The sequence below is a fragment of the Microtus pennsylvanicus genome, chromosome 19, assembly GCF_037038515.1.
Source record: "Microtus pennsylvanicus isolate mMicPen1 chromosome 19, mMicPen1.hap1, whole genome shotgun sequence".
Classification (NCBI taxonomy): Eukaryota; Metazoa; Chordata; class Mammalia; order Rodentia; family Cricetidae; genus Microtus; species Microtus pennsylvanicus.
Window position 1 is genome coordinate 3,587,390 of NC_134597.1, and position 17,354 is coordinate 3,604,743.

At 44.4% G+C, this 17,354-nt stretch overlaps 1 protein-coding gene across 5 annotated transcripts in view; it reads left to right on the top strand.

The window, feature by feature from the left end:
* Window positions 1-17,354, top strand: part of Dync1i1 (dynein cytoplasmic 1 intermediate chain 1) — a 292,628-nt gene that overhangs the window by 73,920 nt on the left and 201,354 nt on the right. For all 5 annotated transcript variants that reach the window (XM_075953462.1, XM_075953459.1, XM_075953461.1 and 2 more), the window contains one exon: window positions 879-994. In XM_075953462.1, coding sequence (XP_075809577.1) covers window positions 879-994 — 116 coding nt within the window. The remainder of the gene's footprint in view (window positions 1-878; window positions 995-17,354) is intronic.

Below are 17,354 nucleotides of genomic sequence, written 5' to 3' on the forward strand. Positions count from 1 at the left end.
TTGGGAGGTGACTCACAGTCCCCATTAAGAACCTTAGTTAGGACGTGGGTTAGCTGAAGCATAGGATCAGGACTTTGGTCAATAATAGCATCTGCTTTCATGGGGTCAGTGTGATTTTAACCCTGGTTCCACCAGTTGTAAATTGCAGGTATTGGGTAGTGGAGCTGAATTCCTCATCTATAATGTAGGGAAGATAACATCCAGCACTTCCTAGAGATGTCATGAAGTCGGATGATGTAGTGGGTGGACGGACATCTGGAAACCTTGGATATGCTACAGAAATATTCAGAAATCATTCCCCGCATGTCCACAGTTCGTTTGGGGTAACTAAACTGGGACTCTATTCGCCTGAGCCCATTGTTCTTTTCATTCGTTTGTGATTATCTTAGTGTGCTTTGCAAACACATTCGTTCACACGTCGCGCATTCTCCTGGATAAATGAGACCTGTTATCCTCTTCCTTAGAATAGGGTTCTTGCTGTCTCTGCTTTCATAAACAGTGTGTTACTCCAGCGTGGAATACACCCACTGTTCAAACCTGAAAATTCTCCTACCCAAGAAACTAGAATCTACATTGCGAACAAGAACTCCCTGTAAGCATGTTATCCGAGTATAATCAGAGATGTTCAGAATAGAAGACTCACCTGAGCTGGAGAAGGACCTCAGTTTACAGGCAGGACAGGGGAGAGGCATTGTGAGAGTCTCACGTGACATCACCCATCCAATTAGGGCCATGTTTCCACTCCGGGGCCATGCGCCTAACACTGTACTGAGAGGCTGAGGGTATCTAGGTTTGTTTATTTTTGTGTTTTCAGAACTGACGGGTCTTTTGAAATAAAGACATCGCCTTTCTGAGTGTCTGCCCTTTGCTCCTTACAGAAGAAGACTGCACAAGCTGGGTGTATCGAAGGTCACGCAGGTGGATTTCCTGCCGAGGGAAGTAGTATCCTACTCCAAGGAGACACAGACTCCTCTTGCGACGCATCAGTCTGAAGGTAAACGACGGCTTTTGTCTTCTTTGCATGCTGCGACTGCAGAAACTGTCAGGGGAAAACATCCTTTATGTTGACTTCACATCCCAAGGGTCTTCCTAGCACGTAAACAGAATGACATCTAGAAAGCCGCAGCTGAGTTTTCTGATTTTGGAAGGCCTGCGGAGGGAATCCCTTGCTATTCCTCCAAGAAATCCATGAACCTTTAAGAGTCTAACCTTTGTGTCATTTCTATGTTTATGTGAGGAGGGTAGAAATCACCAAAGCAGTGAGTAGACACTTTCACAAATGGTGCTAGCAAGAATGCCTCAGGATCCGGCATTTGGGGAGCGGAGAGATGGCTCGGAAATTAGGAGTGCATGGTGCTCCTGCGGAGAGCCAGCACCCAGCTCTGGTGGCTCACAACCGCCCGCAAGTTCAGATCCAGGGGATCCGATGCCCTTTGTGTCCTCTGAAGTATGTGCACACACTCCATACATAAAGACGCACACACACAAGTAAAAATCAAAATCTTAAAAAAAAAAAAAAAAACCTCACCATTTGTAGGAGTAGCAAACCGTTTCTAAAGATAGACTATTACTGAGGCATAGATGCTCCCAATCACTTGCACCTATGGTTAATTTTTTTGCTCTAATGGTCTGGTTGAATAGACATGAAGGAGACCTTAGCTCACTCACAAAGCCTAAAATCTTGGATCAAATCCTTTACAGAAAACCTGCATGGGCCCTGATTTTCTGGGCAGTTCACATAACAACACACCAGTGTTCGGGAAGGGATTTGCTGAGATCTGCATACCAGTTTTTCACTTCTTATTTTCTGGTATGCACAAAAGGGGTATGCAGTTCCCTCCCTACTCATCCACACGGAATGTGCAAAGCACTAAAAATCGATGCGATGATTAATCATACTTTTAACTTCCTGGGATTGCACTCTTAATGAAAATGAGCATCCCTCTGGGCATGTCTGAGGGATTTTCTCAATTTGCTTAGCTGAGCTAGGAAGACCCCTTGTATATAGAGGCAACACTCTCCGGTGCACTGCGGTCTTGGGCTGAGTTAAAGGGGGAAAGGGACCCGAGTAGCAGCATTCGCGCCTCTTTGGTTGCTTGTACCATCTGCCTCAGGACCCTGCTCCCGTGCCCCCTCTGCCATGATAGACTGCAAACCGAACTAAACCCTCCCCTAAGTGGCTTTTTGTCAGGCATTTTTATCACTGAAACAGGACACGGAACGAATACGGACAACAATAAGAAAAGTTAAAACTGATCAATCTTAATGTTTCCTGGTATAAATGCAATACCATGCTGGGGATAGCTTGCTTACCCAGCATGCTCGGAGCCCTGATACAGTTCTCAACACGGTGACAGACTAAGGAAAAACGAGCATGGTGTACCGGATAAAACTGCGTGAGAATCGGAGAGATGCGTATACAGAAAACAGAGTGAGCCCAGCTGCACCGCTGGAGAGAGTAACTCCGCTGATACGGCCGGGCCAAGAGTCTTTTGACTTCCTGTGTCACTGGTGTGGGGAAGAGGATGTTAGGATTTGGGGTTCATTCTTGCTGTCCGTTAAATATTGGGCAAAATCCTAAGTAATGAAATACGTTAGCCTTTCATCCTTGATCTGAAACAGACGTAAACCAACAGCAGTTTGGTTTGTGCAAGCTACAGAGATGTTCTATTTGGACTATCAACACGTAACATCACAAATGAAGAAAAATCTTGTTCCTTGAAGTTCAGGGAGCAGTCTCCTGGGTAACAGGGCTGTGAACACAAGCCTTTGGCGGTAGGGCCTATCAAGCCCTGTGGTAAAACATCAAAGTTTAGACGCAGGCGAATAGCACCCTCTGGCGGTAAAACTTTAAACAAACCAACCGCCACATTAAGACGCCTGTATTAGCTTGGCAGAAAATAGGGTCCTAGAAAACCCTTCAGGAGTCCTGTCCTTGGGCCTCCAGACAGGAGCAGAAGGATCATTAAAAAGCAGGCTCACTGCCCAGCCAAAGCATTTGTTTGAGTTAATTTGCTGCCAAAGGCATTCGCAGAGCTATACCCAGAGGTATGTTTATTTAGCCCCAAATTTGACCCTTAACATAAAGTGATAGAACTGAATCAGGAGAAGGAGTGAATTATTTTTAAGAATGTGTATACTTAAGAAATTGGAAATGGTACAGAAATATTTACAAGGGGAGATAAATTCAGGATGAAAAGGCATCAACTGTAAACTTTTAAACTGGAATACATCAAAAGGAAAAGCCCACAGAGTTCACTTTATTACTTTATGGAGAGAGGTTGGGAGCCCTCATTATGCTGTGGTCCAAGCAGCAGGAAGGGAGGAATTTAGTTCTTAGCCATTGGCAGACGTTCTCTCTGTTCTTTTAACAAGACCCATAGAGCTTTCTTGTGGTAATGGTTCAAATTCCACAATACAGAATTGAACCCAAAGCCAGCTACCGGAGCCTATAGGAGTGCCTGGTATTAAAGCAATAGCTGATAAGTAAACAAGAAAACCTTGATTGTTGTCATCTCACCACAGAGAGTGGACCCTGGGCCTTTGGCTACCTGGCTGTTGAGGATGCCCAGGGCCCGCCTTTCACTGTAGGTGAGGTGGCAGGAAGGGAGCACAAGGGTTTGCAGTGGGCAGCAGTGGGCAGTCCACAGCCAGGTCTTTCCAAATGGGAGTCTTGGGATGGTGCCCACTTTGGTATTTGAGCCAGTGTTGTAGTAACAAGGTCAGCCTTGCAGGGAGAGGAATCCCGTGACGGCTGAATTTGACAGCATAGGAAGGCTCTTGGGTAGGTAGCATTTGCAGTTGCTGTGGGTATAAATCCCATGCGAGCCCTTTATTAGCTGTAATACATAAAGACTGACTGATTCTCCGTAACTCATTGTTTGAAGACAGAAAATTAATGAAAGGCAAACTACAGGCTTCAGAGCATTGATTCTCTGCCTCGACAGGAGTTATAGTGGCTTCACCCTCCTACAGAGGGGAGGTGGCTGGGATTTGCCGGAGTCAGGGCCCCTTTCCTTGACCACATGCTATAGTGAGTACTCTCCTCAGTGGATTAGCTTGTCGCATAATGATCTGCCGTGAGAAATTCTCCAAATGGTTTTTAAGCTTGGTAGATTTAGGAATCAGATCTCCATCAACACAATTCTTTCAAGTAGCCTAGGCTTTTCTCCTCTTAGGTCATTAGCCACAGGCAAAGAAGGCTGAGAACGGAGAGCTCTGATCAGGAGCAGGCTATCTCTACCCGCAAACATTTTAAACATGTGGTTTTCATTCCCAAGTAAGGAAAGAATATGTATATTTCTCTGCCAAATTGCCTCGGCTTTGCATGTTGTTTCCCTACCTGTCCATGGGGTCCTGAGTCGACAACCAATCCTGTGTGTGTTTATTGCAATGAGTACACGGCTGGTGAGCACCAGGCAGCTGAGGGCACTGACGCCTCCAGACTGGTGCGGAATCCCCAGGTTCCGCATGGCCCCTGGAGCAGAGAGAATGTCTTTATGTGCAAGGATGCCGTCGATCAAACTGGACAGGGGAAGATGCTTCCGCATCCTCTTGGTAGTAATGAAGGTTCTCTGTACTTCCATGGCATCTGATAAACGGGGACTCGGGCTTTATATTGGCCTTTTCCTGCCTTCACCTCCTACCTGTCTCTGATGTCTTGCATCCAAGACAAATGGTAACTGCTGGACTTTCCCAGGCAGTCCTGAAGGCGTGTGATTCTGTGCATGTGCCATGCTGCGTTCCCTAACTGGAATGCCACCCCTTCCGTGTGTCTTCCTTCGGGAGTGTGTCCCAGGGTCAGTTCCTTGGCAATCCCATCCTCCTACCATTTCAAAGTCTGGTCCCTCCTTATTACGCCTAGTTGATTCCTAGGCTGAGGTTTCCCTATGAGCAGGGCCCGAGTTCTTTACCCACTTTGAGCCTCACACAATGCTTAGTTCCAAAATCACACTCACTAGACATTCAAACAAGCAAGAAGCACAAGATACCGGAGGCTGAGGAAAGAGAGAATGGAAATCCTCGTGTTTTCTGGGGTCAGGGGCCACCCATGCGAAAGTGCAACGCTTTTGCGATATTTGACGGAAATGCCACAGAAGGAAGATTTGTCTTTCAGCCGGGCCCCTGTTTCTTCTGTCCCTGGGTGGCTGTCCTTAGGCATTATCCGCTCACGGTGTGATGGGGAAACAGGGAACTGTCTGGCTTGGTCCAGGGCAGGGCAAAGCAGCCTGCAAGCTTCACTGTGCAGAAACGTCTTCAGAGAAACTCTGGAGTGGGCCTCCAGGGAAGGCAGAAGTTTCACCTTTGTATGCCGGAAAAAAAATATTTTCTCGGTAGGGAAAAAATTTCTACCTTGATTTCCCATCCTTTCCAGGATGCATTCACCGCAGACTACAGACAAATGGTCGCTGTTTGGGGTGGCAAACAGTCTGGTCTGATATTGCCCAATGAAATCGTATGGTGTCACTGGTGATTTTAATCATACATTTTTGTGAACTCCATAATTTCAATATATTCAACTCTCAAAAAGCAATGAGTATGAACTTCTCAATGGGACATCCCCCTTCTTTCTTTGTACATAAACTAAGTCTTAAAACGGTGGTTTCTATTCTGCATTCACAGCATGTCCAAATTCAGGCTCATTTCCCTTAGAAACACTTATTGCTGGATTTCATTAGCTTTATGATCAAAAGAGTGGATCCATGTGCCACTGTTTCCCAATAGAGTCTAGTACCCGCTTTTAAATTTAAACCCAAATTAATTACAGTGAGATAAAAGTTCAGTGTCTCTGCCGCACAGCTAATCCCCACGATTTAGATGTGAAGGCTCTTGTATTGAACAACCCAGGTCTCCCTGGATCTACCATTTCATAAGTCTAGAAGCTGAGATCTGAAACACACACATGAGATTCACTCCACTGTCACTGCGGAGAAGGACCAGAGTGAGGAGATCGCCGTGATGCAGGGATGCTCTGGGATAATGGGTTAGGGATTCCCTTCCTTTTTATGAGATCAGCCATATCAAGCAGGGTTAGATGGCTAGACCAAAGGACAGTTGTACACAGCAGGATAATTCAGATATGCCCCAAATAAGCTTCATTTTGAGATCAGAGTGGCCTCCACGGGAGCCTGCCAGGTTTCCTTTTTCACTAGGATTCCATTTCCCCCTGCCAAACAGAGCACCAGCTCTCATGTTGGTTATCTTGGCCTCCGTGGCTTCTCTTTCCTTCCCTGAGTCCGTGAGTAACAACAGTTAAGACGGATGGCTGGCTTTCCCACAGCTTGGTTACAGCTCTTCTCAGACCTTTAGCCTCGTAAGTATACGCTCTGATTTTGAAAGAGTCCCCAATAAGGTTATTTTCCAGAGACTACAAAGGGAAATAATTCTTTTGTAATATGACATTTTAAATCAAGCGGTTCTTAGACACAGTTCTCAACGGAAGCCCGTCATGAAATAACTCACAGTTACTTAGAAGGAAACAAACCTTGACTCCAGCTTTGTGGCCGGCTCCTAAGAGTCCCGGCCTCCACATAAAAGAACAGTCAAGTGTTTGTTGATGAGTCACAGTGGCATCTGGGTACGAATTGAAAGTCGCTAGTAAGATGACAAATGAATTTTATTTTTCACTCTGATCTTTAGAGAACGGGCAATTATAGAGGGTTGTTGATATATGCTTTATTTTATATTCCTTATAGTTCCATTTTGACACTTGTTACCTATATTAATGTCCTTTAAGTGAATACAGGCTGTAGAAGCCCCAGTCCTATTGTTAACAAAGGTTAAGAATTGGAAAATAACTGTATTTGCAAATGTTTCCCCCATTTTCCCTTTGAATATACCTTAACTGAGTGTTGACGGTGTCACGCTTCCAGGTCTGCAAGCCCGGAGCCCCATGCTCAGGACAAGATGGTCAGACCTGGTGGTAGAGTCAGCTGGTGTATTGTGAAAAAGATAAAAGGAAGACACAAAACTTTCAACGTGAAGTAGTATTAAGTGTACGGGGGGTGGGGTATGCCCACTCTGATACTTTCCCTCTCTGTTCCATTTGCTGTTAGGTTCCAATTATTGTTGTAACTTTCTTGTAACTCACCTGGTGGCACTGACAACTTAGCAGATGTTACCCAGGGACCCACAGAATTTAAACTCTGTGTTTGAGGAAAACATTTTTACAGATATGTTTGAAAATAATTGGAAGTCCTGGACCTATGCTTTGATCTAAAACAGAGGGTTGAGCCTGTCATCTACTCCCCAAGCTCCAGCAGAAGAAGCCACCTCTACCCAGTGCCCTCATGTTCCTCTTCCCATCTACACAACTCTCAGCAGTGACAACTTGATCCCTCAAATCCTTCTTCCAGTGGCTCCTTCACTAAAGATCCACACAGAGGGACAATTGCTTCGCTGTTTGTTACAACTGATGGAGTCCCTCTCAAGAACTCTGAGCCTTCATCTTTGAAACCAGCAAGGATCCATCACCCCCACCAGCTCCCTGATGGCTTTACTCAGATACTAGCTCTCAAAGTAATGTCTGGGTTTGTGGTTGCCGGAATAGAAATGAAGTCTGCTTCAGCTGAACAGAGAATAATCTTTGGCTGAAGATAGGAGATACTTCACAGAACCGATATAAATGCCAGAGAATTTGGTTGGAAATAGGTGGAAAGCTAGGCAGCAGCTGCCATGGGCTGAAGAGTAACATGTTTTTAAAATTCCAGTATTGAAGGCTGAAATGACCAGGGCCTTTGGGGAAAAAAATATAGTGTTTAAAGAAGTTATAAGGGTGAGGCCCTGCTTCTAATCTGGTAAGGTTAGTGGCCTTATAAAAAGAAAGGGCACGGTGTATCTCTTCCTTCTCATGTACAGTACACCAAGGGAAAACCATTTGAGGGCACAGGGGCAAAGCATCAGTCTGCAAACAAGGAAAAAGCCCAAACCAAAATCTAAGTTGAGCAGCAAACTTGCACTTGGTCTTCCCAGCATCTAGGACCATGAGTGATAAATTTCTGTAGCTTTAACCATCTAGCCCATGGTGTTTGGTCGTTACATTGCAGATTAGCAGTAGCTGAAAGAGCAGGTCACCCGCTGAACCTTCCTTGTGAGAAGCCGTGACCTTCCTCTTGCCGGATCATCACCTTTGTGCTCAGAATTTAAACTTGGTAGTCACTGCTGCCTTTCAGGCTTCTAACCTCCCCAATTCTTTTCTAGCACCTCCTTGAGACTTCAAGAGCCATCTGGAAGCCCATTAAGTAGGCCTGAGTTACGAGTCCCATGCTAGCAGTGAGAGGCAATGGAGGCAAGGACCCCACACACTGGCCTTCCCACATCCAGCTTCCACAGTGTCTGGGCGTGCTGTGACTCCACATGATCTACTGGAAAGATCCTCTCTTAAACAGGGCATTTAGATGCTGGGTAACTGAAAATAGACATATATTAAAAAATGATCTCTGTGGTGCAAGAAAAGGAAAAGAGAGGCGACAAGCAAAATAATATTTATTATGTGTGCGGTATTTTCATATACACTACGGGATAGAGTGTTGCTGTAGAATTTACTCACCTTATAAATCAAGACTGCAGAGAGAACTCGGCTTTTTTATTTTGTCTGCAGCTGTCTATAACACTACTGGTTGTCAAGGAAAGTGTATTAAACAGACAACCGTACTCCATTCTTGGTTTTTAAGCAGGCTTTGTTAGTGTGATCCATTTGTCTTGGGTAGAAGTGTTCAGACTCTCCTAAGACATCACCTTTCCTCTTTCCTCCCCAACCTCACAGCCTAGTGTAGAGGAGACATGGAGTTTACATGGTCCTTTAACCTACATGGAGGTAGAGCAACAGGAAGCGCTGTGCCTTGGCTGGTCCTTGGCAGACATTGGCTGTCTTTTGACCAAATGGATGCTGGTACCCTGTGGCACAGCCTGGAGATGGACTCACAGTCTGGTGAAGGTGATCTCCTTTTTTGGCAAGGCTTTCAGTTGTTCTATGGAGATGGAGCTGGTGAAAGGTGATCTCCTTTTGGGGCATGGCTTGCCAATTGTTCTAGGGAGATGGAGTTGGGGAAAGGTGATCTTTTTGGGGGGCATGGCTTGCCAATTGTTCTAGGGAGAATTTGCCATCTGCCTCTTCATAACTCGCTTCTCTTCCTGGCTTTCACTGTTTTCAGACCCTAATTTGATGTCCTGTCTTCTACATAGCCCTGGCCTAGATGTCTACCTAATGGGGTTTCAAGATTCATTTAAAAAAAAAAAAGTTGAATTTTACTTTAGTGTTCTATTCTCATTCCTCTATTAAAGATTCTAGGTTCCTTATTGGCATTTGAATGCCCCCAAAAGCCCAAAATTGTATTTAGACAAATAAAAAACATACAAACAATTCTCAAGCATAACCTCACTTGACGCTAAAATGAAGAGGAGGATGTTTACATGCACACAGAGGGAGAAAATAGGAGCAGTCCGTGTGATTGAAGTTCCCAGGTGATTTTGTTTCCTGGCAGGTAGCCTCCCATGAGCACATGACTCAAGAAGCCTGCAGTGGCCCCGCTTCTGCATGAGACGACATGCTCTGGCCATCCCGCGCTCTCAGTTAAAATCTCTGCAAACGGTAGAAATAACATTTAGCAAAGGAAAAAAAAAATCTTCAAAAAAGCTTATGAAAATTTGGTAGGAACAGCAGGAATCCTGGTCTGACTCCGGTCATTCATTTCCTCCCCGCTCCCGGTTCAGCTATAAGGAAACTCCTGTTCACAGGGACAAAGCAAAGAGTTCAAGGCCCTGCCACCATTGCAGGGTTACGACGTATTCCTGCTACATTATCAAACCTAGGTTGGAAGAAACTAGAAAGTCTGACCCAGGGAGAAGCAGAAAACAGAATTGTTTGTGACGACAACGAAGTGGATTTAGCAAAGACCTCATGCCTGCACGGATGTGTGTGCACGCGAGTGTGTGTGTGTTTTCAAAAAACTAAAGAAAATAATTCTTACATAAGAAGGCATAATTATTACATGTAGTCAAACAGACATCGTGAATCACTGTATATGTTATTAGAATTCTAGAAGGCTATTAAGAGAAATAGGAGTAGAAAATATTAAAAGAAATAACAGATGGAGGGCTGGAGGTAGAGGAGAGCCTGCAGAATGACCCTACAAAGCTGAGAGGAGCAACGTACACTTGTAATCCCAGCTCTGAGGAGGCAGGGACAGGCAGGCCGTTGGAGCTTCTTGGTCAGCCAGACTAATCTACACAGCAAGTTCCAGGCCAGTGAATATAGAGGAGGGGAAAACAGAGGGAGGAAAGGAGGGATGGAGGAAGGGAAGGAAGAGAGGGAGGGAGGGAGGGAAAGAGGGAGGGAGGGAGGAAAAAAGAAAGAAAGGTAGGAATAGTGGGTGGCAAGTTTCTAGGGAATAACCTCTGGGTTGTTTTCTGACCTTCACACACACACACATACATACACACATTCATACACATGGACATAGGCATACACATGGACATGAACATATTCCAACACAGAACATGACAAGCAAAACAAACCAAACATACTAATAGGTGGATACATTTCAGATTTGATGAGTCACTTTAAAACCCAAGACAGTCAGCAGGTTTCCGATGGGATAAATAGTTCGAGAAGCAGCTCACAGTATGAATGCTAAAAGCAAAAAGAAGGAAAAGGAGAAGGAGAGGGAGAGGGAGAGGAAGAGGAAGAGGAAGAAGGAGGAGGAGGAGGAGATATGGTGGTGGTGGTGGTGGTTGTGGTGGTCCTGGAAGCAGCCTAAAAATGAATCTTTACCTAAAGAGGAATCCATGAAAGGATTGACCTCTGTCCCTGTAATAGAAACAACAAAGACAAGAAGACCACCAGGGAAAACAGTCAAAGAAAATACGTGTCTGTCAACAATTCACTAAGGTTATTCGCTGCTGCAGACCCATTTTACAGGAAGTATTTATGTGCCTGTGTTGAGGACCTAGAGAGCTCAGCGGGATTCTATTAACACACTGGTTTATCCTTAGCAGCACCAAAGCTAAAGGAGTAAAATAAAAGCACTAGAGGAGCTTCCCCTGCCTGAGAGCGGGTGGCCCCGAACAGTAGGGTAAGTGCACAGAGGAAAAAGAAAGAAGGCATGTAGACCAGAAATGCTTTTTCTTCTAAGTTCTAACTGATTTCAGAAGCAGCTGTATAAACACGACATCTGCATTTGTGCTGTTGGACCGATAATATATAGAAATACAATCTGCCTTCTAAAAGCAGCAAGAAGGAGCTGGGAAGGAGGGAGCGGGAGCTGCGTTTGCGGAAGTAACACCAAGAGGCAATCTAGAGCTGCGGGAACAAATGAGGAGAACCAGAAGTGGAAACAATGAATGTTAAATAACAAAAGCTGTAAGAACACAATTGCTCCCCTTTCTTCTCTCAACTTCTCGAATGTATGTAAAGTCCTAGGAAGAAACAATTATAAATGCATTCCTGAGTGTGCAACATTTGTAGATACACTGTGTATATAATAACAGCATCAAAAGGGATCAAAGGAAGTAGACATACGGAGGAATGACATTCCTATATTTCACTGGAATTATGTTAATAGGAATTTGAAGTTATAACATACGTGATAAGCTTTAGAACTACCACTGTGATAATAGCTCAAAATAATAGTGAAAAGTCATTTAAAAATTAGCCTGCTACATTAGAGAATGTTCACTTAACGTAAAGAATTATAGTGGAACAAAAGAATCACAAAATACAAAGAAAACTCAGAGCACCAAATACATATCGCTATAGTACACTGGCAAGTGGTGAGATGGAGTACGGATAGAGACCACAGCGCCCCCTGGAGGAAATGCACGTGCGCGCCCGTGTGTGTGTGTGTGTGTGTGTGTGTGTGTGAGAGAGAGAGAGAGAGAGAGAGAGAGAGAGAGAGAGAGAGAGAGAGGAGAAAATGCAGTGATCTCTGCAGAAATGTCAAAGGAGCCGACTACAGTACCAGGAACATGATGCTCTGGTGGGAAAACTGACCCAAACCCTAAGACAACAGAAAATACGACATATGGGGGTCATGCGGCATCAAGAACCTCAGAAAACGAGGACACGAGGCAGACCTGAATAGAGTCCATCTTCGGTCACGTGAGACAAGTCACGAATGACAGTTCCTGGGAGACAGGTTCTGGAACGTGGTCCCACCTTCTCTAACTGAAGGCTGCCTTCACGAACACACGGTGAGAAACAAGCAGGGTTATTAGCAAGCGCTGTTCTGACCTAGTGCTTTGCCTGGGCAGAGTTTGCATTATTTACACTTTATTTAGAAGCAGATAAGGATGGATTTTCAATGATTTTGCTTTTAGAAAACTCCCAGGGCAGACTGTTTTGCTTTTCTGACCCTCTGACGTCTATACCATACCGACTAGGATTAGAAGTCTTCAACAAAAACACATCTTATAGACTGATGATGCTAAGGAAGAGAAGAGGTGATTTGAGCATAAGAAAGGCAAAAATAAAGGAGGGCACCCAAACACAATAAGCAAATACAATCTAAAAATGTTTATCAGAAAGGGCAGGCAAGATTGCTAAACAGGTAAGATTTTCTGTCAACAAGCCTGATGACCAGAGCTCCATCCCCGGGACTCCCATGGTGGAAGGGAGGATTTAGTATACACACATCACACACATTAATGGCACATTCTCTCTCTCTCTCTCTCTCTCTCTCTCTCTCTCTCTCTCTCTCTCTCTCTCTCTCTCACACACACACACACACACACACGTATGTACACGCATATGCACATTCTAAGTAAACAAAACGTAACTTTAAAGGATTTTTTTAAAGTAGAAGAAACGATGACATCTGGAAAAGTAGGAAGACAGGTATACTTAGCTCTTGTGGCATAAAGCAAGCAAGTTGTAAGGGAGAGAGAGCCAAGGACTTGGAAAGGAGGCCAGAGGTTCGTGTGGTCCTCTTTTAGCAGTCAAACGTTTAAATCTGAAATTGTCTTAAAGAAACAGGCTTTGTGATAATATCATAAGGGAGAAATGCCCACTCTCCCCTTGCTTTCCAGAGGGAAGAGCTTGCCCAAGAGTAGCTAGATCCTGAACTTTTCATTTCATACAGATAGAATTGTAGGAAGCATAGTAGGCAAAAATTGCTGGCCAATACTCCTTATTTGATGTAAATGATTCATTACTGTTTCTAAGAAGAGGGAAGTTGATCTTTTCATATTTGTGGTCTCCAGATGGTTTAGAGTAGCGTGATGGAAAGGGTTAGTCCACTGCATATGAGCTACCCCAAGGTCTAGATTCTGGAGAACGAAACCCCGTGTACAGACGCACCTTCAGGTAGCTCCGGTTTCTCCACTCATGCCTTACTGGGGGTAATGAAGGTGGCTCAGCCTTTGCTTGTTTCACTCCTGGTCCTCTAAGTTCATTTGGAGCTCGGGATGAAAAGGATAGTGCTATTAAAATGAGTCTTTGGATCATAGCCTGCAAGTCTTAATCAGGCCTCCCTCAGGGTGAGAAAGAATTCTACCAACTGAACACACTTGCCGTCCATGTTCAATGCTTCTTCCTCTTGAAGGCCAGCTAGGGAGATGTTGTTGGCTTCCTGCTACTCTATTCCTCTACCCTAAGCTGTAGCCCAGACTCCCTGAGATAGGCAAGGCTTATCTCCATGGTAGATTCGAAAAACAAAGCTGAAAGTTTGATCTTCCTTTAGGGGAACCACGGCGCCTGGAAAGAGTACAAAGTACCATCTGCAAGTTCTAATCAAGACTTCCCACAGGAAGGGAGGCCTGCCTCACCTGTGCCTGGGAGAGGGTACCTCCTTCAAGGAAACAATTAAGGCTTGTATCCCTGTCTCAGTGGGCAATGTCTTTACTCCTACCTCCTTGCATTTTTACTTTGGACTTACTTCTAACTCAAGTACTTATTTCATCCACTTAAGAATAACAATAAATGTCATCTATAGTCTTAAAGAAGCGAACATCATAAAGGTAATATACACAACTAAGTAATTGAACAGAAAGGGAAAGAATGAAATAAGATTTTCTATAGTCTTGTCAGCACAGGGTTCCGGTTACAGTGATTCGTTGCAGGAAACATATATATGGCTGAGCCTTCCTTTTAATAAGTAACTGTTTGGAGACTCAGAAGAAGAACTAAGTTTTTTCAAAAATCTAGAAATTTTAGCATGCAGTATTCTGTGAAATTTATGTCCTTGGGGCTAATGGAGCAAGTGGTCATTTTCGCCACGAATGTGGTGTATTGAAGGGCGAAACCTTTTCTTTTCTGTGTGATGAGAAACAAGACGAACATGGTGGTTTTCATAAAGTGAGAATAACTTCTAAGTCCCCTAGGCCTGATGATTCTCTAGTGTCGCATGGCGCCTCTGGTGGCCTACTCGCGTTTCCTGACTGAGCAGTTTGAATCAGGCATAGGGCGACCCGTAGGATAATACCCTGGATAATAACAGTTCCAAGGAAAAGAAAAAAAAACATGAAATGTAAGTGAGTTTGTAATTTATTAGCTGTTCTGTGGGTGAGAACTGCCTCCGGTATTGCTAGTTGGATAATGTCTCCTGGCTCCCTTGGTAAGGGATCTCCTCTCGTAAGATCACAAGCGTCTCTATTTTCCTATTTTCAGGAGATAGTTTAAAATACCCTTGCCTTCCTATTTCATACACTCTCTTCTGTGCTTCTCAGAGTAGCGGCTTTGATTTGTTTATCACGGCAGCGTCCATATCTCTTGTCAACCCTTTTGTTAAGAACATAGGAGTCTGGAATAAGGAAATGATAGGAAAGTGACTTTCCTGGAACTTTTACTTCAGAGATAGGGCTGCGCAGAAGGTTGAGGCAATGTGTGTATATCAACTCTGCTCCTGAAATGGACCAAGAGGGCTCTGGAAAATGAGCTTAGGGAAGACAAAAACTGGCAGACACGCTACATTTCTCCAAGTATTTCTATCAAGTACCTGGCAGCTGGCAGGAGCAGCTTCTGCCCCCGCCTCTCAGTTCGTACACAGAGGTCCTCAGCTCTTCGCGCATCCGTCGTCGTCAGAGGGACTCAACACGTAGTGATTTGGGCTGTTGTGGGGATCCTTGGGTGGGCTAACGGTGATGCGCCTCCCAGTGACCGTTCTTCAGGCGTCAGCTTAGGTAAATGTGCGCTCATCTGGGACCGTTTGTTTCTTACTCGGTTTTAACATAAGCCAGATCTCAAGATTCAAGTGCTATGTTAAACATGACCTTAGCGAGCAATGGTGAGATGTGACGAGCTGGGGGAAATGTTCCCTTCCCTCCCTCCCAGTGACAACATACCGAAGAGCAGAGCTCCCTACGTGCCCTGTTTAGGTAATCCTTGGCTTGGCATGTTTGGGTAAGAAAATGAAAGGTTTGCCTACATAGCTGAAATCTCGAGTCACGTTAGCTCATCTGACGCCTATTTTGTATGTTGGGATCATTTTATTTGGTTTTGGTTAGGCATAAAAGTGTTCTGTGGTCTCCTCTTTTATTTTTTTTTTCAAGGCTTTCTGACTTTTGGAAAATTGAGTGACTTCATCCCTGTCTGGGTTCCTAGCGAAATCTTGTATTTTTTTTTTACTCAAATTACTTGATCAATTAGCCATGTCAGCTGCCCAAAATGTACCTTTTTATTAATGGCGCCTTTTATCAATTCATTGGAATTAGAAATTGCAACCCTCGTCTGAGGCTGGTAACATCTTGCAATAATTTACCAATGTTACTTTTTAAAAACGCACCACAATTGCTCACTCGTGAACTTGCTGGATGTGTCCTTGCGTGAGAAATTGCATCTGTATTGTTATTAGTTCTGACAAACTGGATTAGATCTTGGCTATTGTTAAGTGGTTCTATCTGCCCTCAAATCTACTGAGAGACACAGCATTTTTAATGAATTTAATTAAAACTGCATGTGGGTTTCAGAGTTCTCCCTAGTGGGTTTGCCATTCTTCCCGACCATACACAGTTGCTGCTGTGTGCTGTGTTTTCTGTGAGAACTGCCTAGTCTTTGCTAGCGGCCCCAAGGTGACTTCCACGGAATGACATGGTGGTGAAATATTCAAATTCCAAAACCTTCTTTCTACTTAAGTGAGGCATGTTTACACTAACTAATGTATGCATAAATGTGTTAAGTATGTTTGTCGGAGCTGTGAGAGACATGGGTTGTATTTCAACACCAGCAATATATTGGCAGCAAGAGGTTTCGCAAAATTCAAGCCAGGCAACAGGATCTGGGGTATGTATTATTCTTTGAAGTATGAAAAAAAAAATCAGACCTTCGTGGAATTTCCCTTGAAAGTTCAGTTCAACTGGGCAGTCACTTTTATTGGATCTCCTCCCCTAACAGACAGGAATTGCATGTTAAGATGGCGCCCAGCATCAATTTTAGACAGTCTTGAAAGACGTCTGTAACAGAACTGTGTGGGTTAGTTTTTTAAATGAAGATACCTGATTCATTTTTAAATGTTTCTGAAAAGTGTTTGTTCAATAATACTTTAGGGGTGGAGTTAGTGAAGACCTCTAACTGAGTAGTATCAAATTCTGGCTCTGGTGAATGATCTTCGCTGGAAAGGGCGCGGAAGTGCATGTGTGTGTCTCCGCCTGTGTTGGGGAGTTCATGGCCTCGGTGTGCTCATTTATGCATGTGGAGGCTGGAGGCCAACATCATCTGTCTTTCTCGGTTGGATCTTACCTTCTTTTGGAGACAGCGTCTCTTGAATCTGGAGCTCACTCAATGGCTATCCCGGCTGGCCAGCAAGGCCCTGGGGTGCGTCCACTGGACCTCCTGAGTGCCGCTTCCTAGGCACACACTGACGCTTGCTGTTTACGTCAGTTCTGGGGATCTCAACGCTAGTTTTCATGCTTGCACTGCAATCATTTTCCCAATTGACTCATCTCCCCCACGGGCAGTTTTTAGTTTTTAAAACAATAAAAATGTTATCAAGGAAAGTGTTTTTTAGTGCTATGTCTAGGAGGTACACAGCACAGTAGGTAACACTTTCATAGAAATTTGCAGGACATTGTGCCAGGTTTTGCGAGATGAAAGGAAGGAATTTGTTCATATTTGTTACTTCCTTTTGTTATGATGGAATACCATATCTAAATGCGGCTTAGAGGAGACAGGATTTGTTTTAGCTTATGGTTCCTAGAGCTAGCCAGAGTCCATGGAACTCTAACTCCAAGAGACGCAGGGAGGGCATGGGATGCAGGCAGGAGCCAGAAACTGACTGATCACATCTTTACCTACACACAGGAGGCAGAAGGGGAAGGTGAGAGGGAGAACGGAAGTGGGGTGAGACTATACACACTCAAAGCCCACCCTCAGTGATGTGCTTCCTCCAGCAACGCTGTACCTCCTAAGGTTTCCATGACTCCCC